This window comes from Marmota monax, unplaced genomic scaffold (genome assembly GCF_021218885.2).
Source record: "Marmota monax isolate L192 unplaced genomic scaffold, Marmota_monax_Labrador192_F-V1.1 WCK01_AAM20220418_F8-fsc00061, whole genome shotgun sequence".
NCBI classification, from domain to species: Eukaryota; Metazoa; Chordata; class Mammalia; order Rodentia; family Sciuridae; genus Marmota; species Marmota monax.
Genome location: NW_026695230.1, coordinates 17,467,549 through 17,493,228, shown reverse-complemented (window position 1 = coordinate 17,493,228; position 25,680 = coordinate 17,467,549). Strand labels below are relative to the sequence as shown.

The 25,680-nt window shown below is 42.3% G+C and overlaps 2 protein-coding genes across 2 annotated transcripts; one reads left to right on the top strand and one right to left on the bottom strand.

Moving 5' to 3' along the window:
- Positions 1-421: 421 nt before the first annotated feature.
- Nlrp10 (NLR family pyrin domain containing 10) lies at positions 422-6,124 on the bottom strand. Its single transcript, XM_046438253.2, is given in 3 exon segments — positions 422-2,266; positions 2,269-2,450; positions 3,593-6,124. Coding segments are annotated over 3 exon segments (1,974 nt in total). The 5' UTR covers positions 3,882-6,124; the 3' UTR covers positions 422-763.
- Positions 6,125-10,323: 4,199 nt separating this feature from the next.
- Eif3f (eukaryotic translation initiation factor 3 subunit F) lies at positions 10,324-17,840 on the top strand. The gene is made up of 8 exons (XM_046438299.2): positions 10,324-10,724; positions 13,636-13,706; positions 13,951-14,030; positions 14,471-14,608; positions 16,163-16,254; positions 16,673-16,809; positions 16,937-17,050; positions 17,614-17,840. Exons 1-8 carry the CDS (start codon positions 10,346-10,348, stop codon positions 17,689-17,691), a joined length of 1,089 nt encoding a protein of 362 aa, XP_046294255.1. The 5' UTR covers positions 10,324-10,345; the 3' UTR covers positions 17,692-17,840.
- Positions 17,841-25,680: the final 7,840 nt, after the last annotated feature.

Sequence of the window (25,680 nt, the reverse complement as noted above, 5' to 3'; positions counted from 1 at the left end):
CCACCTAGAATCTCTTACTCCTTCTTTTCTTATACAGAGGAACCCAAATCAGAAAAAGATACTATTAGTCAATTCATGGAACAGATGAATCTTTCCAAAAAGAAAAGTCAGTAATGACACAGCAGCAGATGACAGTGACATGTTATTGGTATTAAATTAAGTCACAGTAGAGCTTCCAAGATCAAAGTTGAGGTCTGTGAAAAGCAGTGGCTCATGTTCAACAAATGTAAATTTTCAAAGTTTATAAAAAGAACAAGAAGGCTGCTCTTTACTTAAGCAGGAGTTGACCACAAATACAGAGCCAGAGAGACATCCCATTATGCCACAGTATATTTCCCTTAAAGTGCAGACACAGATATGCTCCAAATTTGCCCATGTCTTACAGAATGCACACAATTCACACTTTATTATTTAAGTAGCTTATTTTATTTTTAAAAAGAATCAGATGCAGAATCAAAGCCTTGGTCACTGGCATTAACATATAAGAGAGCTACTGAAGGAGAACTCCACACTATAGAAGGTCATAAACAGCCCCTTGAGGGAGGGGTGCTAATCAGCTATCCATGGTAAAAGGTGATTGTTCCTAAGGACTCAATTGTTCCTAAGGACTCAGTCCACATGGCCTCTTCCCAGATGCTATGCCAAGCCTTCAGACCCTCAGCAATCTAATTCTCTATTTGTTTCTCTGTCCTTCACTCTTTCTGCTACCCCTTAGTCTCATCTCTCATTTCTCCATCTTTTCACTCTGCCCTTCCCCATCCTCCTATTTCTCCATCCCATGATCCTTCTGACCCTTCATCTCCACTGCCCCCTTTTTCCTGCTTTCTATCCTGCTGCTCCTAACTTCTGAGTCTATTTCCTCTGTCCCTCTGCATTCACCCTCAGGATTGCATTTTTGTTCCACTTTCTGTCCTTTATCCAATCTGGTTTTGACAGAAAACAGCTTCCCGGTAGGTAATTTCCTTTCATTAGAATGTGACAACTTGACTTGGATGTCATTCAACTGAACAACTTTTTTAAGATTCTTTATTTTCGTATTATACAGGGAGAATTCAAATTCCCAACTCCTCTTGTGCTTTATAGATTCCATTTGTTCTTTAAAATGCATAAGATCCTGCAAAATCGAGGGAGAAACTTCAAAGCAGAACTTAAGCTCCAAGGTCAAGAAGCTCTCTTTTTTCAATGTGTCCAATAAAAACTGCGTACTGAGGGTCATCTCTTCATTCTTTTTCTGCTCCTTTGCTTCCACCAGTCTTTTCACTTCTCTGGAGGATGCTTCCCCCAGTTGACTCTGGCCTTCCTTTACCAGATAGGACATTGCATGAAAAAATTCCTGGAAACTAATGTGGCGGAAGCTGTAGTACTTCTTGATGTCAAGTTCCTCTTGGTAATTGCTGCTGCTCAGGAAAGCAACAAGTCTGGAGCCGGCTAAATTGTGCTTCCTGAGCTCATCCTCTTTAAATAGGAACCTCTGATGCTCGATCCCCTCAGTGGCCAAGGAGCACAGACCCCTCAGGACCCTGTGCCTGGTAAGCTCAGAGCAGCCCCCACTGTCATCAGCGGGCAAGAAGGTGGATACGTAGGCAGTGAAGATGTCAGTGCTGTTCCTGGGTGTCTCTGAGATTGCCTGGCCTCTTTCCATCTGCTCCTTCAGCCAGGAGCAGACCACCCAGCAGATGCCTGGAACCTGACACGCTGTGTCATCATTTCCTTGTACAAATTCAAAGGCATGTCTGGCTTGCTCTTCATCCTTAAAATAGAAGCTGAAATACTGCCTCCTCTCCTCCTCAGAGAAACCTAAAACATGAACATGGCGCCGTTGACCCAGCATGGGCTCCAGACTCCCCAAAGCAGGGGGCCGAGTGGTAACGAGAAGGGAGCATGTGGGCAACAACCGTCTCCTAATCAAAAGGCGCAGCACATTCTCCATGGGACTCCCCACCCTCTTCCCCAGCTGTCCAGAGGGCCTCTGTAGCTCATCAAAGCCATCCAGGATGAACAGGAGCCGCTCTGGCTGTTTCAAAATCTCTGTGACAGGGGCTTGGTTATCCCCACAACACCAGGAGAGGAGCTGCTCCAGTTTGCACCCCTTCAGCAGGACCACTTCTCTGCAGCTCACATAAAAAACATAATCAAACCGGCCTGGGTACAGGGTACCAGTGGCCCAGTCCAGCACCATTTTTCTCACCAGGGTTGTCTTTCCAGTACCAGCAGAGCCTTGTAGCACCACTAAGGATGGGGCAGGGGAGGGCTTCCCCCCCCCCCCGGATCAAATAAAGCCTCCACTGTAACAGAATCCAGCTCTTGCTCCAGGTCTGGGCCGGGAGGTGATCCTGGGTCCCCTGAGCTGGGTGTGGCCACCAGGAGCAGTTGGTTGTAGCTACAGTTGACTCCCCACTCTTGGCTCTCCTCTAGGCCACGCACGTGCTCTCGGTATATTTCTCTGTAATCTGAGTCAGACAAGAGAGGTTCCAGATGAGGAAACAGAAACTAAAAAGGGGAAATGGACCCTTTAAACTCTAACTCAGCTCTTCAGGAAGACAAGAGTTCTGGTTTCACAGGAGATGGACTACTGTACGTGTATGTATGCATGTGTGTGTGTGTGTGTGTGTACATATCTGAGTGTGTTCTGTGGGTGAACATTTGTGGGGTCTGAGTGCACGCCTGTTTCCACATGTGTTCATGGGAATGTGCCGATGGAAGCTTCTGTATTGTGCAGGGAAGTCATGTCAATGTGCATCAGCAATAATGTACCTCCAAAAGTCTGTGTGACAGTGTGTGTGTATGTGTGTGTGTGCGCGCGCATGCACGCATGCATGTGTGAGCGTTCATGGCAAATGTCCCCATGGGAAGAGGTGAGGGCAAAGAGAGGAAAGGGAAGGGAACTTGCCGTTGGTAAAGTAATCGGAGCATGATTTTAGTGGAGAATGGACCGGATGCTAAATGCAAAACAGTTTCTGAGATGGAGCCACGACTTTGGGTCCCCCTTCCCTCCCATTTCTATAAAGTAGAGGAGTTCTCAGCAGTGAAGGGAGCCTATGGGAGAGAACACAGGTACCAACGATCCTTCCCTCCCCCTAGCACCCCACCATCAGGAACAAGCCGCTATTTAGGCTACATGCCCACCTCACTCTCCGGGGGTGGCATCAGTCCACCAGCTTCTTGAACAGAGGGGCACAGAAAACTGTCCTCTGTGAGGAGCAGCCTAGCCCTCTGACCCCAGGTCTGACCCCACACCTACGTCATTTGTTCTGCTTAGTAGAAAAACCTTCACCAACACTGCCTCTCCCATCTAAGCCCCTTTCTTCACTCCCTCTCCTTTTCTGGCACAGCGACGGGAGGTAAGAGGTAGGGTATCATGGTCATAAGATATGACAAATAAACAAATCCCTGATGTCCACTCAGGAGCTTCACCCAGCATTTGTGGGAGCCCTCAGCTGGTGACCACCTGGGACCCTGGGGCACAGGGGATTCCCAAGGACGGAGGGCAGGGTGAAAGGAGGCATGAATTACAGACTACGGGAGTCTGTGGAAGTACCCTGGAGGGGCAGTTCCGGCACCACATGACCTCCCTTTCCCCCACCACACTCACCATTCAGACAAATGTGGCTGAGCTGGTCTACGAGTTCCAACAAGTTCATGGCCTTCAAGCCCTTGAGCACCACTCTCACAGCCTCCTGTTCTCCACACTTTAAAATCAGTCGCGATGCCAGGTCTACCCGACTCAGGCCCTCCAATTCCCCTCGGGCCAAGAGGGGCTGGCCCTCAGCCAGGGTCACATCCCGCAAGTGGAACTTTAATATCTTGAAATTGTCCTCCTCAAGGTCACTCAAGGCCCAAAGCAATGCCTCCCGAGGGTTGCGGGCCAGGGCTGAGGCCATGGTGATGGGAGGTGAAGGTCAAGTTCAGACCAGCGACCTGGAGAAGGTGTGGAGAGGAGAGGTCCACCACTGGAGGAGAGCACCTGAAGGCCCCTCACGGCCTCACTTCCTGTGCGCTTGGCAAGCTGTGCAGCAGAGTCGCGGAAGAGAGGTGATACATGCAAATTTCCAAGAAAGGGGAGTGAGTGAGCTAGAAGGAGGAATCCATCTACTCCCCTGCCTCTAGGTCAGACAGTATGTGTGATCGTGTCTACTGGAAGGCAGGTAGGTGTGCGGAGATGTTTCTCCTGTGTCTCTCCCTCTCCCCTCCTTTCTTCCAGTCGCCGCCTCTGCCTCTCTCCTGCCTCTCTCTCACATGTACTCTGTATTAGGCCTTGTGTGGGTCCTTGAACAGATGGGTTCAGAAAAAAAGTGATTTTTAGATTTTTTAAGTTTTAAAAGTCAACCTATTCCTGACCGTGTGAATGTTCAAATGGTGCACATTTGCTGGGACGGCTGAGGGGCAGCAAGAAGGTAAGGAGTGTCCACCCATCATTCCACCAGCCCTCACACATCAGCCTCCTGGACTTGGTCACTCACAGGGTCCAAAGCTGGAGGTCTTCCAATTCAGACGAGGGGACAAGTCTAAATAATAAGAAGAGGAATGGGCACTATTGTGTGCCTAATTTGTGCCAAATAATTTACATGTATTATCCTTTTTGATTATCACAGAAATTGTCCCAGGTATTACTCCAGAGGAGAAATTTGGCAGTCAGAGAGAAATGATCTTTCAGAGTTTTCCAGAGGTAAACCTTTGAGCAAAGAGACAGGATTTACACTGTGGTCTAGGACTGAGTAGGAGACAGAGGAACTCAAAAGACATGGAAGGCAGACCCAGAAACAGAATTTAGGCTAAATACTACTAGAAACTAGAAAGACTTATAGATTCTCAAGTATCAGGGAAAGAAGAGTAGGATTTTTAGGAATGTTTAAAATATGGAACTAAAATGTAGGCAGGGCAGAGGTCTTTGAAAGAAGAGAAAGCAACAATTAACAAAAAAGCTTTTAGAATCCAGAATTATACCTGTTATCTAAGGCTAACGGGGAAATCCACCTCATGGTATGATGTCAGAGAATGCTCACAAGAGTATCTGGGAACAGTGAGGGCTACTGAGATTCAAATATCAGCTTTCTGACTACATTATCAATAGGAGACAGAAAATGTTAGGAATATGTTAAGATACAAGGGACATGGGCTACAGGTCATAGGCCAGTCTGGGAGAGCAGAAACTACTTACCACAAAGCCTCGGCCTGCATGAGAAGACTCAGGGGTCCTCTACAAAGCTCTAATATCAGCAAAGCTAATCCAGGAAAGAAGAGAAGGCAACACCAGAACGTGCCAAGAAGATTCCAGACCAGCCTGTTTACCTCAGCTCAGACTTGGGGAGCTGGAGGTGAAACAGGGATGACTCAGCTCCCTGGACAGAAGCCCAACAAACAAGGTGCTGAGGAGAATTGGAACAGACCCTTGATAGTAAACAGACAGCTCTACAGGCCAAGCCTGGGTCTTCTTGGCCAAAACCTACTAATCCACTGGTGGTATTCGTATTTAATACAGGTGTGACCACCCCAGCACCTACCCTTTGATACCTAACAGGCCTAGTGCATGTGGAGCTAGAAGAGATGAAGGACCTTGCTAAGGCTTTGTGAGGCAGAAACATCTGTCAGTGGCATGAGCAACTGCTCATCAGGGAGAAACTTGACCTCATTCCTCTCAACACTAAAGTTAAGAAACAAGGGAGGAGCTGAATGCATGAACCATTCTGTCTCCAGGAGAAAGAAAACCCACCAGATTCTCCATGTCCCTCCCTGAAACCCTTAGTCCTCTCTACAACTTGGCCCCAGTCCAGGCTGGAGAAGTTTGACTAGATGACAAAAGAACTGGATCATTGTCACCAACACACCGTCAGCCGTTGCGCCATTTCTTTAAGCTGGTGAAACTACTTCAGGATCTGCTTCATCAAAATGAAAAGGGAAGAAGGTGGGAACTCCATAAAACAGGAATCGAATTCTCTGGCCAGAGAACTGAGAATCCCCAATAGCCCTGGCAGAAAGAGAAACAGGTTTCTCAAGGAAGAATGTCTCCAAAACATCAAGAATAAAGACTTAGCAGTTTAGCTGATGCTAGGAGCCTTCTGAAAGAGCCTACAGAGAGACTAGCAGGAGGAAGAAAAACTAGCAGCAAGTCCCCCAGAGAAGTAAAATAAGGAATCATAAAAGAGAAATAAAAAAATCAGAAAACTTGATAGCAAACTATAACACTCATATGTGATAATGTTTACCTAGAAGTAATAATATAACCACCGAATACTGATCTAACTAAAATTTATGACCACATTGAAAGGAAAGATGGTGGTGAAAAGTACTAAAGTCAATAGGTAATCCCTATAATTGTGATCTTAAGGTAGCAGTGAACACATCCTACTTAGAAATGCAGAGATGTTAGAAGAAGTAGTTAGAAATCTAAAATAGTTGCCTGGGGGAAGAGGGATGAGGATAGTAGGAGGGGGGACTACTATTGGGGGGCATGAGATCTCAAATGCTAGTTGACCTTGCAAACCACAAGCATTTATTATTTTGATAAAATAAAACTTAATGCAGCCAAGAAGGAATAGGAAGTAACCTATCCACTAAAGAAGTGGAGTTAACCTGCATAGACAAATCCTTCAGGAAGCTTGGCAACAGAAGGAATCAGAAGGTAATGTGGGAAATGAAGAGTTGAGAAGAGCTAGGCTTCGTTTTCACATGGGAGGGAGGGGAGGAATATTAACATCCAACAGAGAGGTCAGGCTAGAAATTCAGGTGAAGGAGACACAAACCAGAGGAGGAAATTGAGAGTGAGGACTGGGATAGGATTCTAAGCAAAGACAGAGATTGGCCTTTGATGTGAGGTGGAGGGAACACCCTCCATCCACATCTGATGAAAGTGAGAGAGAAAGGCAGATGTGTGACCTGTGGTCAGAAGATGAGCCTGGGCATTTCTGGTGAACCCTATGTTCTGCACGAAGTAAGAGCATTGCCTAAGAGTGAGAAGACACCAATTAGCTGAAGAGAGGAGAGGCCATAAGGTGACTACTACCAACTTTCTCCATAATTTCTGTACATTTCCTTCTCCTCCAAGACCTCTCATCCCCAATGCTCAGTGAGTACTCCTAGAATCCAGGAAGACAGGCAGGAATGGGAACTGATCTTTCCCACAGCCTTAACCAACCTCAGGCTAGAGAGAAAAACAAGACAACCAAGCACCAAGACCAAAAAACCAAGATAGAAAATAAAGAATAAAACACAGTCACATAAATAAGGGGATAGAGAGCAGAGAAGCCACTTACTGCAAAGGCTCCAGGTTTTGAGATCACTGGAGCAGAGATTCTGAGTCACACCTAAGAAACTACAAATGAGCTTCGCAAGAACTGATTTTAATTGGATGGCGGAGGCAAGAGATAAAATCAGCCCTCTCTTTCTGCTAACCCTGTCCTGGCTGAAAGTAAACCTGGAAACTAGAGTAACTGAGTCCCAAAATAGAAGGGGTAGAAACAAAAGAATCAGAGACCAAAACACAGAAATCAAGTCAGGCAAAGTTAGAGAGAAAGGGAGCGGGGGTGGGGGAAGCTAGCTGGTGTGTATGGCTGTCTCTTTCAGTTATTGATATGGGATGGGTCCTGTAGGTTGCTCTTAATTATGACACCATCAGCAGAGATGACCCTGATCTTTTCAGGCAAAACTATCAAGCATGTTTCCCGGAACAACCAGAAACTTATGTGCAATGGTTAATTTTAGGTATCAACAAGGCCATGAGGTGGCCAGACATTTGGTCAAACATTATTCTGGGAGTGCCTGTGAGGTTGTGTTTTGGGATGACACTGATATTTGAATATGTAGACTGAGTAAAGAAGATATCCCTCCCTAATGTGAATGAGCCTTACCCAATCTGTTGAGTGCCTGAACAGAACAAATGGGCCCACTTTCCTGCCCTCAAGAGGGACTCCCCTGATTCACTGATTTGAGATGGGTCGTAGGCTTTCTGACTCAAGCTGAAACGTTGGCTCTTCTTAGATCTTAAGCCTGATGGCTTTCTGACTGGAACTAGTACCTGCAGCTCTCCTCAGTCTCTCCTCTTGCTGACTGTAGCTCTGGGGAGTTCTCAGCTTCTACAATCACAAAGGCTAATTCCTGTAACTCAGAAGGTTCTTAATGATGTGCTGCCAACCTCCTGATAAGGGGTTCATCCTGCTACTCTCTCTTTTCCTCTTAATACTCTAGACACAGAATAACCTCCTCAAACACACAAGGCCTGCTCCTACCTTAAGGCCTTTACACTAGGTGTTTCCTCTACTTGAAGGGCTCCTCCCCCACAAAAGCCCCAAGTGATGACTACCTACTTGAACCCCCAAGTCTCCACTCAATTTCACATTCTCATTGTAACCCATCCTGACCCCTCAGAACTCCTGATTCCCCTTACCCTTTGCTGAAACCCCTTAGTAATTACCGTATATGGTAGCACCTTTTAATATAATATATAATTTACTCATTGTTTTTTTTTATCACCACTAGAATGTAAACTTTTGCCTGTTTTGTTCACTTATATATTCTAAGCACCTAAAAGAGCATGTGGCACATATTAAGCACTCAAACTGTTGACTAAACCACCCTATATACACCTTATGACACTGTCAAGAACAAAGCCCGATTAGCACTCCAGCATGTCAGCACAGAAACCGACTTCCTTAACAAGACTCCTAAAGCACAAGAAATAAAATCAGAAATCAATAAGTGGGATGGCATCAAATTTAAAATGTCCTGTATAACAAAGGAAACAATTAAGAGCCTGAAGAGAGAGCCTACAGAATGGAAGAAGATCCTTGCCACCTGCTCCTCAGGGCATTAGTATCCAGAATATTCAAAGAACTGAAAAAAAAAAAGAATCCAATTAATAAATGGGCAACAGAACTAAAAGGACACTTCTCAAAAGAAGAAATACCGATGATCAACAAATATATGAAAAAATGTTGAACAATTAAGGAAATGCAAAGCAAAACTACATTGAGATTCCATCTCACTCCAATCAGAACGGCAATTACCAAGGATACAAGCAACAACAAATGTTGGCAAGTATATAGAGGAAAAGGTACACTCATACATTTTTGGTGGGAGTGCAAATTAATTCAACCACTCTGGAAAGTAATATGGAGATTCCTCAAAAAATTAGGAATGGAACCATCATTTGACCCTCAGTATATAGCCAAAGGATTTAAAATCAGCATACTACAGTGATGCATTGATACACTGATGTGTATAGCACCACAATTCACAATAGCCAAGCCATGGAACCAACATAGATGCCCATCAAGATGAATGGATAAAGAAAATGTGGTATATAAACACAGAAGAGTATTAGTCAACTATAAAGCAGAATGAAATTATGGTATTTGCCAATAAATGGATGGAACTGGAGACTATCATACTAAGTGAAATAAGCCTGTCCAAAAATGTCAAAGGTCGAATATTTTCTCTGATATGCAGAAGCTAATCCAAAATAAGCGGGGGATGGGGGGTGAATTTCATAAATATAGAGGGAAGATCAAAAGAGTAGATGAAGAGGATTGAGGGAGAGGGAGCAGGGAAGAGAAAAGGAAAGAACAGTGGAATGAATCTGACTGAACTTTCATATGTACATACATGAATATATCACCCAACATCAAGTATATTCACAAGACAATAATTTTTTAAAACTATAAATAAATTGCAGAAAGATCAGTAAAGGGAGAAGAGCAAGAGGAGGGAGGAGGGGGGCTGGGGTTGTAGCTCAAGTGGTAGCGCACTCGCCTGGCATGCATGCAGCCCGGGTTCGATCCGCAGCACCACATACAAAGATGTTGTGTCTGCCGAAAACTAAAAAAGCTCTCTCTCTCTCTCTCTCTCTCTCTAAAAAAAAAAAAAAAAAAATAGGGAGGAGGAGGAGGGGAAGGGGGAAGTTCTAGGGACTGAATTAGACCAAATTATATTCCATGCTTTTATGACTATGTCAAAATGTACACTAATATTATATGTAACTAAAAAGAATCAAATATTTTTTTAGAGACACTTTGATCCCATTTAAAACTAAACCAGGAATTGCTACCTTTGCGCTACTCTCTGGCTCCATCTGGCGGCAGCTATGCAGAATATGTTTCGTTGTTTCCTAACACGGTCCCAAGTTTATTAGGAACAATTTGACTTGGCTTTCACTGAGTGTGCATCGGACCTAAAACAAGAAGCACAAACTCCGGAAGACATTACAAACAGCCGGAAATTGTCGCGCCCCAAGAAGTGTCATTGGTAACCAATGGGCACCGACGCCTCGTTCACGTGGTACATACTCAGCCTATGGAGTTTCTAATACTCGCAAACTCACTCCCTTCCGCTCCAGGTTTCCTCTCTCAACAAGATGGCCACACCGGCGGTACCGGCAAGTACTCCTCCCGCCACTCCGGCCCCAACCCCAGCTCCGACCGTCGCTCCAGCCCCAGCCTCAGCCCCAACTCCCTCGCCAACGCCTGCTCCAGCGCCAGCTGCGGCTGCAGCGCCGACTGCGGCTCCAGCTTCACCTTCCGACGCCGCGGCTACTCCCGCGGCACCAGGCCAGACCGCGTCCTCGGCGCAAGCCCCAGCGCAAACCCCCACGCCCTCCCTGCCGGGTCCTGCTCTCCCAGGGCCCTTCCCCGGAGGCCGCGTGGTCAGGCTGCACCCGGTCATTCTGGCCTCCATCGTGGACAGCTACGAGCGACGCAACGACGGCGCTGCGCGTGTTATCGGAACTCTGCTGGGTGAGTGGTCAGATGTTATTCTGCACATCTCATGTTAACTGTTTCATCCCTCAATCCTCCTTCCAATCCACACTGATCTTTTTGTTACCTATTTCTCTATCGCACTTTCCGGCTGCGACTTATCTTCCCAGAGGGCTTGAACACTCCCCTCACGTGCCCGATCGATGTACTTCAAGCGACGCAAAATATAACAAGGAGTAGTTGTCATTTACTGAATAGCATCTGCCGAGAGACTTCCGTTTTTTTATGTGGTGCTGAGGATCGAACTCGGGTCCTGCCCGTGCTAGGCGAGCGCTCCACAGCCTAGCCACATCCCCGCCCCCGTTTTATTTTTTAATATTTCCAGCAGCATTTTATGGTAAGCCTCATTCTGCCAAAAATGAACTCAAAACTCCCAGTAGAAAGTAAAGTACCCTTGACTCCTTAAACCCAGTGACCATATCCCACCCCCCTCTTATCCAATGACTAAATGTCTTTGTTCTCCAGATGTTCACAAAGGTTTTTTTAACCATTTGGCAAAAGATTGGGAACAACTGTAAAAAGGTTACTCTCAACAAGTAAGCTGATTTGCCTGGAACTTATTTAGGATTTTGTAGTATTTTGTTTTCCTGAACTTAGCCTGATCCTCTGTCCCTCCATCTCCCCTAATATTAGTTCTTAATACAATAAGTACTGTTCAGCCCGGTGCCCTCTCTGATTTTACAATTAGATACAGTTTTATTATCTGTTTATAAATCTGTGTTTAGCCTTCAGATTGAAGACTATATCTTACCTGCCTGTGTTATAGATTTGGGAAACAAATATTTTCTGTTAAAGTGGTTTGTAAAACTGGAAAGACTAAAGAGGGATTGCTGATAATAAATGCCTTTCTCCAGAAGCTGCTAGTCCCATTAAATTCATTTCTATTCTCAGTGACTGCTTTCAAACCCCTTTGTAAGACTGCTCTACTTGAATGCATCATTTTTTTTCTTATTCTTGACTTTATAATAGGCCTTACACTGTAGAAGACAGTTGGTATATTGCAAATAAGACGAAGATATATAGATAGATTTCACCAAACAGTAGCCATGTGCCTTAAGGCAAACTGCTTAAAGTCTAATTCTTTCAGTGGCTGCTTCAACAGAGTTTTAGTGAGAACTCCATCATTACAGAAAGCATCTAACTGTGCTGATACACATCAGTTACAGGTGGTACATATCTACCACATCAGGCCCATGCTGTCCCAAGTGCTAGGGACTGAATTAGTCCCTAGTACATACATACATTCTCTGTCTCTGACCATGTAGCACTTTATAGAAACTTAAATTGATTCATTATCTTCTAAACATTATTTTTTCTCAAATCAAACCTTTATACTCTGCCACACATGCCTTCCTTGCTCTCCCTTATTTGTTTAAATTCCATCCATCCTCAAGGTCCCTAGCAGAAATATTAGCATTAATCTTCCATCCAATATACTCACCCTTACTCTATCCTTATCCTCCCACAATATGAAGACACTCTGTAAGTGCCCCATTGTAGACTTCTGCAGCAAATGATTTTTACATTACTAATATAGCATTTGACAGATACTTATCAAATTTTCCAAATTCACTGGAGCTATTTTAAGAGACAATCTTCTACCCAAAGTTTATGCTTAGTGCCCCAGTACTACAATGACACCCTAGTCAGATCAGCTAAATTTAGACCTTTAGATCCTTCTGAAAACTGAATCGTGGTACAGTGCTCTTGGTGTTAAGCATTTAAACTTTTATTAACAAAAACATTTTTAGGTCAGGGCCTGACCTAGAAAAGAAGCATAGAGTGAAAGATAGCAGAACTAAGATAGAACCCTGACAACTGGAGAAGTCCCTGGAAGAGCCAACAGAAATTTAGAAAGAGAAGGAAGAAAACTAGAGACTAGTGTCATATCCCAAAGAAAAGAAAGTATTTGTTGTTGATGATGATGAGGGGCTTTACCACTGAGCAACATCCCCAGCCCTTTTTATTTATTTATTTATTTGGGGTGGGGGCAGTGTCTCACTAAGTTGCTTAGGTCCTTTACTTGCTGAGGCTGACCTCAAACTTGCAATCCTCCTGGCTCAGCCTCCCAAGTGGTTGGGATTACAGATATGTACCACCATACCCAGCAAAAAGAAAGTTTTAAGATGAAGTCATCAAGTTTTTGAATGCTATTGAGACATCAGATATGATATCTATTTAGAGTTTAAGCACATAGTTTGAAAAAGAGAACAAAAATCAGTAAATTGCATTAGACAAACTCTAGCACCCACTAGCAACATTGAGGTCTCTGGTGGACAGGGAAGCAAAGCACTTGAGGCCTAGGGCAGGAGGTGCCAGTAGATTAGAAGAAAGTAGAAAAGTCAAAGAACTAGTTGCTCAGTGAGGTCAAGGAATTAGTGTAGTGGGATAGATGATATCAACTAGAAAAACAAAGTTTGTGGTAAAGGCTGACATATTTAAGGTTCACGAATAGAGGGTTTCTGCATGAGTTACATAGAGGGTTTCTGATAGAGTTAAATTGTGCTGACAGTGTGAAATGAGGCTATTTTATTGGCAGTAAAATCTTCTAGGTAGCTGTGCAGATTAAATTATCGGGCAAGAGTCTACAGGCTGAAAAATGAAGGCCAAAGAATAAAGGTCTAGGAAGGGCTGATAATAGAAAGTAAAAGAAAAAAAGGAAATCTTGTGAAGGAAGAATTAATCCTGTTTGGTGATAGAGGAAGGAGTTGATGATTCCAGAGTTTTAGTTATCTGGAGAATCCTGGTTCTGTTGATGCTGAACTTGAAGCCACTGAGTTGAATTACTGTTCACTGGCTTTGAAGGACCTTCTAAAGCATTTCAACAGTAGTCAGAGACTATTGAGAGCCCTAGAATTAAATAACGCATGGAGAATTCTCTTTTTCACAGGAACTGTTGACAAGCACTCAGTGGAGGTCACCAACTGCTTTTCAGTGCCACACAATGAATCAGAAGATGAAGTGAGTAGGAATTTGAACTGCCCCTCTGCAGTATGTTGCTGTGCATTTGTCAGGCTCCCCTCAGGGACCCTCCTGCACAATTTATTGTGCTTATAACTAGAGCTCCTACAGCCTAAGAGTTTCATTCCGTTGTATGTACTTCCCTGGTCTCTTCTGTCTATTGGGGCATGAGGATCTGTACTTTTTATTCAGTTTTTCTATGAACTTCTAGCTTCTTAGCTTCCTTTCCTGCCTTCCCTCTTAGGTAGCTGTTGACATGGAATTTGCTAAGAACATGTATGAATTGCACAAAAAAGTCTCTCCAAATGAACTCATCCTGGGCTGGTAAGTTGGGGAAGGGCAGGGCTGGATGGAAAGTCTCTCAGTGATTGCCAGGCTCTTCTGCCATCAGAATAAAGCTTGTCTTCCCCTTTTAGAGACAAGAGTACTAAAATTGTCTGATCTCAAGAAGCTATGAATTGACTCAGGAGGCTGAGGCAGAAGGATCACAAGTTTGAGACTAGCCTCAACAACTTAGTGAGACCCTAAGCAATTTAGCAAGACCCTGTCTCAAAATAAAAAGCACTGGAGGTGTGGCTTAGTGGTTAAACACCCCTGGGTTCAATCTCTGGTCCTTTGAGATCAAAAATATTTATTTTGAATTTCAGTTTTGATTTGTAAGTCTTGTTCCATTAAGTATAACTACCATAGGGTTATTGAATACCCAGCCCACCATTGTGTTTGATGTTGATGCCATGAATCTACAACTATGTTCTATTTTCCAGGTATGCCACAGGCCATGACATCACAGAGCACTCTGTGCTGATCCATGAGTACTACAGCCGGGAGGCCCCTAACCCTATTCATCTCACCGTGGACACAAGTCTACAGAATGGTCGAATGAGCATTAAGGCCTATGTCAGGTGACCACAGAGTCTTGGGCCATAAGGGAATAAAAGGCTATCCAGCCCTCCCTAGATGACACCCCACCCTACCTCATGCAGGTTTAATTCCTTCACTGTGTATCTCACTGCTTCTTCAGGAAGCTCATTTCTTTCTCTTGGAAAGGAATTGGAAAGATTTCATTCTGAAGCAAAAACTGTCCCCATAATTTCATCTGCTAATCCTCCTGTACTCTAGATACCCCTTCCTCTTAACCAGTTTTAAATGGCAACCCTTTAGGTATTTGAGCAAGTTTTCACATTTCATGTCATCTTGTCTAGAATAGGCAGTCCTTGCTTGATATTCTTGTGATTCATGTTCATTATTCTGGCTTACTCTTTAGTTGTCATTCCTAGGACTTACTATTTATGGATTAGTGGGTGACTGTCCTTATTTTTAACACATCTATTAGCCCGGGATTGTATGCAGTTTTGGTGACAGTAACATTACAGTGTTTACACATTGAATTTTCAGGCCATTAAAATGCCAGTTGATGGGGATTGTTGGGAAAGGCCCTAGTGGCTTACTGAAGACAGGTCTGCTATGAGAGTTAGAAGAATTGTACCTTGTGGTTAGTGAATGCCTTTGTTAGTGCATCTCATTTGCTGTTTCATTTTGTGATGTTTCTTTGGTGGGCAGGAGTCTGCAGAATGGCTACATGAGCATCAAGGCCTGTCATGTGATCATTGAGTCTTGGACCATAAGGGAATAAAAAGTCTGACACTCATGTAGCCAGTTAACTGTTGGGCAATAAGACAAAGATGGTGGGTGCCAACCCCTCATATACCAACTGATGTACCATTGAGCTCTAGCCACTGCCTAAATTCTAGTCTTTCCAGATAATTCATACTCCTCAAAATCCATTTGAACATATAGAGTCAACATAGTAAGGACATCGCTTTTTTTTTTTTTTTAAGAGAGAGTGTGAGGGAGAGGGAGAGAGAGAGAATTTTTTTTTTTTTTTTAATATTTATTTTTTAGTTTTTGGCGGACACAACAACTTTGTTTGTATGTGGTGCTGAGGATTGAACCCGGGCCGCAAGCATGCCAGGCGAGCGCACTACCGCTTGAGCCACATCCCCAGCCCCAAAGACATCACTTTTAATAACTTTATTTGTAGCATCCCAGTCTCATCCTGATGGACCAGAGTCTATTTGTTTTTTTTCAGTGCTGATGAGAGGCTCCCAGAAAGACCTCTCTTATCTCCATTTGCTGGGGGTGAGTGGGTGTCTCTGTAGCTGGCTCCACAGGGAAATTGAGAGTCCTATCCTTTCTTTGTTGACATTGCAATGTATGAAGTCATCCTCTAAAGGGACAGGCCAGTTCCAAAGGCTAAAGGTCCTTCTGGTGTATAGAATGAGCTAAGGGGAGAGATGAGTTTTGTTTCTTTGAGACCTCAGATTCAAGTGGTCCCTGCCTTCTTGCCTCAGAAACTTGGAAGCAGTATTCTTGTTGTAACTGCTTTTCCACGCCAGGCTAGGTGTGGCAACCTTGCTGTCTAAACCATCTGTTTACCTTTTTCCTTCCCTTCCCAGCACTTTAATGGGTGTCCCAGGGAGGACCATGGGAGTGATGTTCACACCTCTCACCGTGAAATATGCATATTACGATACTGAACGCATTGGAGGTGAGTAACCTTGCCATTCACTCCTTAAAGACTTAGGCCTTTTCAAGGGAGGGGGCTATTGCTCTCTAACAAGGTTGGAGGCCTTAAATGACTTGAAGAGATTGACTTAAGGTTTGTGATGGCTTGGATTTCAAGAATTTTTTGAGAAATCGTTAGAGGTGGGAAATTATCAACTAGAGACAACTTGACCATTTGTATGAGACCAAAAGCAATGATTAGCTTACTAGGTAGAGGAGCTGAGCTCCCTCCAAAGGAAAGAAAGCCAATAAGGACTGAGCAGGGAATTTGGAGAGCCAAACAAGTCCAGAAGGGGTTCAGGGAGGGTTATCAGATTAGTTAGAGACCATCTCCTTCCTAATGGCATGATTAAATTCCCTCTGTCTCTTATTGTCTACCCCTACCCAACCCACTCCCACAGTTGACCTGATCATGAAGACCTGTTTCAGCCCCAACCGAGTGATTGGACTCTCCAGTGACTTGCAACAAGTGGGAGGAGCATCAGCTCGCATCCAGGATGCCCTGAGCACAGTGTTGCAGTATGCAGAGGATGTGCTGGTAAGAGGGAAAAAGGAGAAACACGGGAGGGGACGGAGCTCCACCTTGAGATCACCGAAGGATCTGCTGATAAAATGACAGTGCCCAGTGGTGAATATTAACTATTCCTCTTTACTTTGGTGCTTAGTCTGGGAAGGTGTCAGCTGATAATACTGTGGGCCGCTTCTTGATGAGCTTGGTTAACCAAGTACCCAAAATAGTTCCTGACGACTTTGAGACCATGCTCAACAGCAACATCAATGTAAGTGCCAATCCTGGGCCTCTGGAAGCCTGCCTCTTCCTTCTACCTCAGCATAGACACAACTGTGAAAGGAGTTGGTGAGGTGGCTCAGAGTAGGATATAAGGATATAAGCTCCACCTTTAGCCACCTTGCAGACCAGGTTGGAGGGAAGGAAGGGGTAGTACACATGTTCAGAGGATCTCATCCTGCTTCTTTGATTCCATTGTCTTGGGTACTGCTGATACTACTGTGACTTGTTATAGATTTACTATAGAAAGAAATACTAAAATTCAAAGATAATGAAAATGCAGTTTCTTATTTTCCCCATTTTTGTTTATAGACCCCGCCCCCACTCCTCTCTCAGTCTTCCACTTGTGAATCTTACCTAAAGCACTGCTAGTCTGTAAGTGCATTGGTAGAGAAAGGAAAGTATCTCCAAGCATTTCCTTCCTGTCTTCCATGTTTGACTCCTGCTCAGTCACTCCCAGCTGTCATTTATCCAGGATTGTTCTCACACCCAGTGTCCACAATAGCTGGCCAGACCCGCCATTGTGCTCACTTGTATTTATTCTTTGTCTTTTAGGACCTGCTGATGGTGACTTACCTGGCCAATCTCACACAGTCACAGATTGCCCTCAATGAGAAACTTGTAAACCTGTGAATGGGCCCCAAACAGAACTCCTGCCAGTCTGACTTCCTACCCTAGGACTCAGGATGAAGTGGAGGAGAAATGGTTTCTTTGTGGTCTTGAGTCACACTGAGTCAGTCAGCTGCTTGTGACTCTGAATAAACATAGCTTACCTTTTGTAATTGAGTTTCATCTGATGTGAGTTTATTGCTGGGTGGAAGGGAAGAAACTATTCTAAAGCTTACATTAAAAAGCACTGTAGGTAGAAGTTGGTTATGTTTGAATGACTCATCATCAGTAGTTGTATGCACTGCCCAAGTGCCATTTTAGCTTCTCGGCACACTAGTTTTACAGTGGCATTTTCTTATCACTCTTTTTTCTGTGGTCAGAATAGTGATGAGAGAGAATAGAATAGAAAAAGGGAAGAGACAGATTTCTAAAAATTTGAGAAATGAGCATAGAAAAGAGAGTTGAAAGAAAATTAGATGGTAAAACAGTCCAAATGCATCAGTAGGCACAATAAATAAAAGGATTAAATTAGCCAGACGGGGGAATTTGAACAAACCCCCATACGCAGTTTACAGAGACATTTGAAACAAGAACACAGAAAGTTGTCCTGTGTGGTAAATAATAGTACGGATGGATCTTAATGTTGAGTAAAGAGCTAGTCTCGGAAGACAGTGCATAAAGTTCAAAAACAAGTGAAACTAAACAGTTATTTAGTAATATACATAAGGTCAGTTTTTGTTGCCTCTGAGGTTAGATTCCCTGCTCAGTTCATAACATTTCCATCAACCAGTCAGTAAAACAACCTTGCTTCATGTGCATTTATGTTTTAAAGACCTCTCATTTTGAGATACACATATGCACTCTTTTGCCTCTTGCCATGTGATACTCTGTGCAGCCTGGGGACATTGTCAGCAAGAAGGCCATCACAGATTCAGCTCCTTACCTTGCACCTACAAGACCATGAGCCAAAATTCACTTGTTTTCTTTATAATGTTAAAAAAATTGATATAAACTCAGGGCCAAAAACTTGAATACTTGAATGAACCTTATCTCACATGTGTGTTTTCTCCAGAAGCCACATAACAGCACTTTTGCACTAAGAATGCTAGACAACATGCTTGGAGGACATTTTAAGCAGCAAAATCAGCAGACAAAAATACAAACACATGCCAGGCCACAGTAGTGCATGTCTTTAATCCCAGTGGTTCAGGCGGCTGGGGCAAGAGGATCATGAGTTCAAAGCCAATCTAAGTAACTAGGTGGAGCCCTAAGCAACCCAGACCCTGTCTCTAAATAAAATATAAAGGGCTAGGAATGTGGCTTGATGGTTAAACATTCTGGGTTTAGTCCCCAGTACCAAAAATAAATAAAGATATAAAGTAGACTGAAAAGAACACTTGTTTATGAGAGCTGAAATAGCTGATTTTCACCTGGAAAATCATGAGGCACCTCAGATTTTCTCCATTCTAAACATATTTATAAGTGAATTCAAAAGTGCTGATTAGAGTTATAAATCAATTTTAGCAAATGGTGAACTTTCAGATACAGAATCTGAACCGTGAAAATTGACTATGTAAAGTTATGCCACTTATATATGATGTATATGTGATAAAACTGAAAAGCAGGGAATGATGAAAAAATTTGCAACCAGGTGCGATGGCACACACCTATAACCCAGGGAGTTGGGAAGCTGAGGCAGGAGTACTAAGGGTTTGAAGCCAGCCTGGGCAACTTGTCAAGACCTTGTCTCAAAATGAAATTTTAAAAAAAGGATTGGGGATATAGCTTGCAAACAAAACCCTTGTATTAAAAAAAAAAAAAAAAAAAAAAAAATCATAGTAGTGAGTGTTCATCTTGGAGGGGAAAGAAAGCAAAAGGAGGCAGATAAGTAGTGTAAGTTATTGACAATGATCTAGTTTGTTTATTTTTTGTTTTGAGGTGGTTTGTTGTTTTCTTTTGTTTAATTCAGCGGTGCTCTACCATTGAGCTACACCCCCAGTCCTTTTTAAAATTTTGTTTCGAAACAGGGTCTTGCCAGGTTAGCAAGGCTGGTCTTGAACTTGCAGTCCTCTTGCCTCAACCTCCAGAACAGCTGGGATTATGAGTATGTACTACTATGCCCAGCTATAATGATCTAGTTTGAGATTGGACAATAGGTTCATGGGTATAACTAGTCAAACAAACTAACAATGACAGTGTGGTGTATTTATCATTATTATTTAGCCTTGTTCTAGATTGATTATATTTAATCAAGAAAAACATTGATGTTAAAAATATAGTGAAAAAGAGGAGGATTTTTTTTAAATTATTATTGCCCAATTAATATTGTGGAAGAAAACTTGAAAATGCCAATAAGAAACATAAGAAGCAATCATTTGAAATGAAAAAAAAATGGGAAGGGAAGAATCATTTGAAGGCTTATCACATTATTCAATAATATCAACATTGTTTTAAACTGTGTCAGTTTTCCCTAAGTTAAATTACCTATTTTTCATAATTCCAGTAAAGTACAAAGATATCTTTTTTATTTGGGCAAGCTGTTTTTAAATGGGAAAATAAAATGCCCCTTTAATAATCCTTTCAACGAAGAAAAATTAGTCCTACCAGATAAAAAAATATATATATATATTACCAAACTACATAACTGAAGCAATATGGTACTGGTACATAAAAAGACAAACCAAATAGGCAAATAGATCCAAAATGCACATACAATGTTGATGAAAACAAAAGGAAACTCTTGAACACTGTTGGTAAATTAGTACAATCATTATTAAAACAATATGAGTCCCTCAGAATATTAGTATGGTTACCATGCAATCCAGTAATCGCCCTACTGGTTATATGTCCAAAGAAATGGAATCAAGTGTCCATCAAGAAATGAAATGGATGAAGAAAATACAGTATATAAACCCAGTGTAATCTCACTTGTGACAGCATGGGTGAACTTAAAAGATGTGCTAAGTGAAATAAACCATGTAATACCACATGTTCTCACATGTGGAGCAAAGAACTTTGAATTCACAGAAGTAGAATAGAAGGTTGATTCCACAGGCTCAGGGAAAGGGTACATAGGGAGCTGTTTGTCAACACTCAGAGGAATAAGTTTTGGAGACCTATTGTACAGTGTGGTGACTACTTAATGTATGCTTAAAAGTTGCTAAGAGATTAGACCTTAAATCTTAAGTATGTGAGGTGATGGACATATTAAGTAGTTTAATTTAATCCTTTCACAATATATACATGTTTCAAATATCACATTAGCCCCGGTGTAGTGGTACACATCTCTGGTTCCAACTACTCAGGAGGCTAAGGCAGAAAGATTGCTGGACAGCATAGAAACTGCCTCAAGAAACAAAAGTAATTATACACCATTAATATGTATCATCTTTGTCCATTTGAAAATGTATATGGGAACTTTAGAATATGATAAAGTTGCTTTTTCAAATAAGTAAAGATGGATTAGTTAAGTAAGTGGTCATTTGGAAACAGTTGATTCCTGTTTTATGTCTTGCACTAAAGTTATTCAAAATGGGCTAGAATGCTGTGGTTTGAATAAGGGTTGTGTTGCCTTACCATGAGTCCAAGCAATGTACCAGTGGATCAGGGACTGAAACCATGAGCTAGAATAAACCTTTCCTCCTTTTTGAGTTGATTATCTCAGGTATTTTGTCACAGTGACAGAAAATAACACAATGGAATAAAAATTTTAAGTATGAAAAGAACATGTAAATATGAGGAAAAGAATAGAGGAAAATGTTTTATTTCCTACAAATTGAGAATCCCGGAGTATTTTTAAAAAGATTGAGGGGGTTGGGGTTGTGGCTCAGTGGTAGAGTGCTCACCTAGTATGCTTGAGGCACTGAGTTTGATCCTCCACACCACATAAATGTAAAATAAAGATATTGTGTCCACTTAAAAAACTAAAAAATATTTTTTAAAAACCCAAAGATTGATAAAGCCAACATCTTTAAAAATCTTACTGACAAAATGCACATGTACATAAATAGTCTATACAAATATAGAACTGGGGAAAATCTCACTTTTAAAAATATAAAACTACCATAAGATGACAGTTTTATTTATCAAATTGAGAAAGGGGAAACAACCCAGGCATGCCTTGCTGATGGGAGTGTAGTCTTCTCTGGAGGCCATTTTGAATTTGTATTTGACAAAATTAAAATGTACCTACCCTTAAGCCAGAAATTTCACTTCTGCTTATATATTCTACAGATAAACTGGCTTGATTGTGACATAATATATAAATAATTGTTGCAGTATTTTGTTATAATAGCATAAAAATTGTGGTCAACCCAAATGACTACTACCTGAAGATAGAGTAAAACATATATGTCCGTAAAATATAATATTATGCAGCTGTTAAGAAGGAGACAATTCTCTATGCATTAATATGTATGGTATTCAAGATGTAGTAACTGAAAAAAAAGGCAGGAGAAAATGGTATCTATAATTTATTCTTATTACATGCAGGAAAATAAATGGTAGTAATGCCTAGAATATTTGTGAAAATATATTCAGGTAACTGCTGTCAGTGGCTGTGTTGGGAGAAGGTACTGGATAAAGCACAAGGAGTGGAGAGATTTTATTTTTTATACTTGTATACCAAGTTTATCTAATACTTTTCAAAATATAAAAATGTGAAAACAATACCTTTATGCAATAAAAAGGAAACATGCTAGTAAATGATCAAATCAAATTCAGGGTATTGACTTGGGGGAGCAAAGAAGGAAGAGGAGATGGTATTGGTTTCAGCTATATCTGTAATGGCTTTTCTTTTAAAAATTGGAAAACAAGAAGTAAATATAACACAATATTATATCTTTATAAAGCTATGCAGTGGATGCATAGGTACTTGTTATATTACTTTTCATAATTTTATGCAAGCATATTTAATAATAAATGCTTGTTTAAATATTTTAGGACCAGCATGCAAAATTCAACCTTCCCCTCTTTCCTTAGAGGCTACTCAGAACTTGGTAGACGCTGATCCTTTTCTTTTTTTACTCAAGTCTGTAACTAACCCCCTCAACTTCCCAGAGAACTTGCTAGACCATTTCCCCAATTAGAACCTCAAACTAATAGGCTTTATTTTCCTAATTATAGGATGAAGAACTGGGACCCTTACTATCTCTCAGAGCATGTAACTTGTTCAAGCCAAAGGTGACCAAAAGCAGGATCTCTTCTAGAATTGAGACTGTAAACTGCTAGAGAAGTCACTGGGGAAGGTGAAATTCACTGGAGAGGTTAAATGAGCCCCTTAGAGTAGAGCTTAAAGGGTAGCCCAGAGATACACCTGGCAGTGACAGTAGGCTAAGCAGGGCAGAGATAGGCTGTGGCCTGTCCTGGTGAAGAAAATGATAAGGGAGTGTCTGCCAAGTACAGATAGGGATAGGATGGTCTGTGAAGCACAACAACCCAGGCAGCTTACGAGGACCCCTAAAAGTTTTGAAGAGTGCCAGAGGTTCTTGTCATGACAGTTGCACTAGTGGCCATCTGGAAAATGGATTTTAGTGGTCTAAATAAGCAGCAAAGGTGTCTTGAATTAGCAACAAGAAGCCCTGGAAATGGAGAAACATGAAGGCAAGACGAACTTGCCACTTGCTCTGCCTGATGGTTCTTCATACCTTCCTACTCCACGTTGGCTGGAAAGTGGAAGCAGTGAGCGGTGAGAACAGTTAATGTCCATAATGTCCACAGGCTGAGGGAGAAAATGGGACAATCCTTCAATACCTATATCTAAGGTACTGCTCCAGAGTTGGCTAACTCCCCTCCCCACCCTGCCTGTCCACACTATCATGCTAATTTCCCTCTTCAGGGCTCTTCAGCAGTTTTACCCAAATCTGTAACTAACCCCCTCAATTTTCCAAAGAACTCCCTAGCCAGTCATTTCCCCAGCTAGAACCTCACACTATAATAGGCTTGATTACTCAAATCATCCTCTGACCTGAGCTACCTAAATTAATGGATCCATTCAACCACTCCCACAACCATGCCAAACATCCAGCCTTTCCAAGTCTTGTACCCCCCTCTACTCCATTTCTTACTCTCTTCTCTACAGAAGTTGTTCAGCACCAGTTAACTAGTGTCTATGAATTTGATTTGATAGTTGCTGTTATGGAGAACAATAGCTTCATAGGCATAAAAAGTATATTCCTGTACCTTCCCCAGTGGGCTCTGATTTACAGCAGATCACAAGAGTGGGAATCCTTATCCAATGGATGGGCTGACAAAGTGATCTCATAGAACTCTGACCTCATGGGCATCTTGACTGGCATGTGAGCAAGGCTCTGCTGGTGTCCCCAAAACATCAGGGCTTTGCTCCTAAGAGACCAGAAAAATCATGAAAAGCCAAAACAGAGGAATCTCTAACAAGGACCAGAAAGCTATAAACTTTGTGAAGAATGTAGTACACAGAGTTCTGTGGACCCTAAAGGGGAAGCAAGTGTAGGGTTGTACTGGATTCTTGCTCTGGTCAAGGATTGAATAAGTAAGTTGAGGCAGGAGAACAGGAAACAAGGAAATGGAGAAACCATTTCCTTCCAACACCTACACAACTGCCAACAACAGCACCAACAAACCTCATTAGTCCTTCTTGGAGTATAAAGGAATCACTTCTTAACTGCAAATTTATTTGACACAGCATCTATAACATTAGGTTCTTGACATATCTAATGACGAAATTAGCATTTCTCTCACTAGCCATTATTAGCTATTCCAGTAGTGTTCAAACAGGCCCCAAGTTGTTTAGGATAGGAATCCAGTTGCTTGTAACTGCCTTGCTTCTTAATGTGTAGGAATTCATGTACACTCAGTAACACAGGGCTAACAAAATTCCATTCATCCCCTCCCCCTTTCCCCAGTGATACCTCCCAGGAGGCAGTGAATTCTGTCTCCTATGGCAATGAATTATATCTGTCTCATGATGGTGAGTCCAATCTATCTTGGTCTGTCAGTCTTAAGATGGCATTTTTAAATATCATTGGAGTATCTTAGCTCTGTACTTACCATTTTGTTCCAAGATGATAGTTACCACTTTTATCATGTTCACTCTGTTTCATGGTGTTGATCCTTCTGTTCTCTATAATGGGCTAACAGTCCTATAAGAAGCATCATTATGTGGCTGAGGTTTTCTCAGTTATTACCACTAGAGGGAACCCTTATGTCACATATAAGCCTCTGAATGCCACTTTCTTATTCTCTAGGGGCCTGAGCACTTTTTGTTGTTGTTTTTAACTTTTTAAAAAATTTTTATTTATTTATTTGTTTGTTTGTTTATTTTTATGTGGTGCTAAGGATCAAACCCAGGGCCTCACACATGCTAGGCAAGTGCTCTACTGCTAAGCCACAATCCCAGCCCCGCCTGAGCAGTTTTCTAAGGGCCTGCCTACAATAAGTACCTTTACCTTTGGAGACCCTGGAAGAGTGCAAAATGAGTGACCAAAGCTTCTGGAGATATTTCCCCTGGCCACCATTGAGCCACAGAATGATGAAGCCAAAGTATCTTCTTCTATCCCCACCCCAAAGTCACTCCAAACAAGCGTGTATTCTAATTCAAAACTTGGTTTGGAAACAGTGTTGAGTAAGTCTCCTAGGATCCACTCCCCTTCCAATCTGACTGAAACCTACAAGGCCCTCTGAAGCTGCAACTTCCCAGGAGCAATCCTGCCCAGGATCTGACTGTCAAAATGAGGTTTCTGGAGATTTCTATTCAAGAAAAGGATGGTGTGGAGTAAGTACATGGCCTTGGGGCCCTTATAAAAGAACTTGGCCTTTCCAAGTGGTACTAGAGTTTGGGGCAGGTAATTGAGAACCTCTTACCAAATTCTGGTGATTGGCCAAGTGAGAGGTACAAGATAGGATCAGACCCAGCAGTCCGAGTAAAATTGGGAATGCAAGAGATGGACTGAAGTAAGGTTAACTGAGAATAGAAGTCCAGGTTTAAATATAAATTTAACTGTATGGGAACACACTTAGTTTGGGTCCCCTGAAAGC

Bases quoted from the DNA above. Each gene is read 5' to 3' on its own strand.
- Eif3f (XM_046438299.2), top strand. From the start codon at position 10,346: ATGGCCACACCGGCGGTACCGGCAAGTACTCCTCCCGCCACTCCGGCC. The intron at 10,725-13,635 runs GTGAGTGGTCAG...TCTTTTTCACAG, and splicing joins TGTTATCGGAACTCTGCTGG to GAACTGTTGACAAGCACTCA. The intron at 14,031-14,470 runs GTAAGTTGGGGA...TCTATTTTCCAG, and splicing joins AATGAACTCATCCTGGGCTG to GTATGCCACAGGCCATGACA.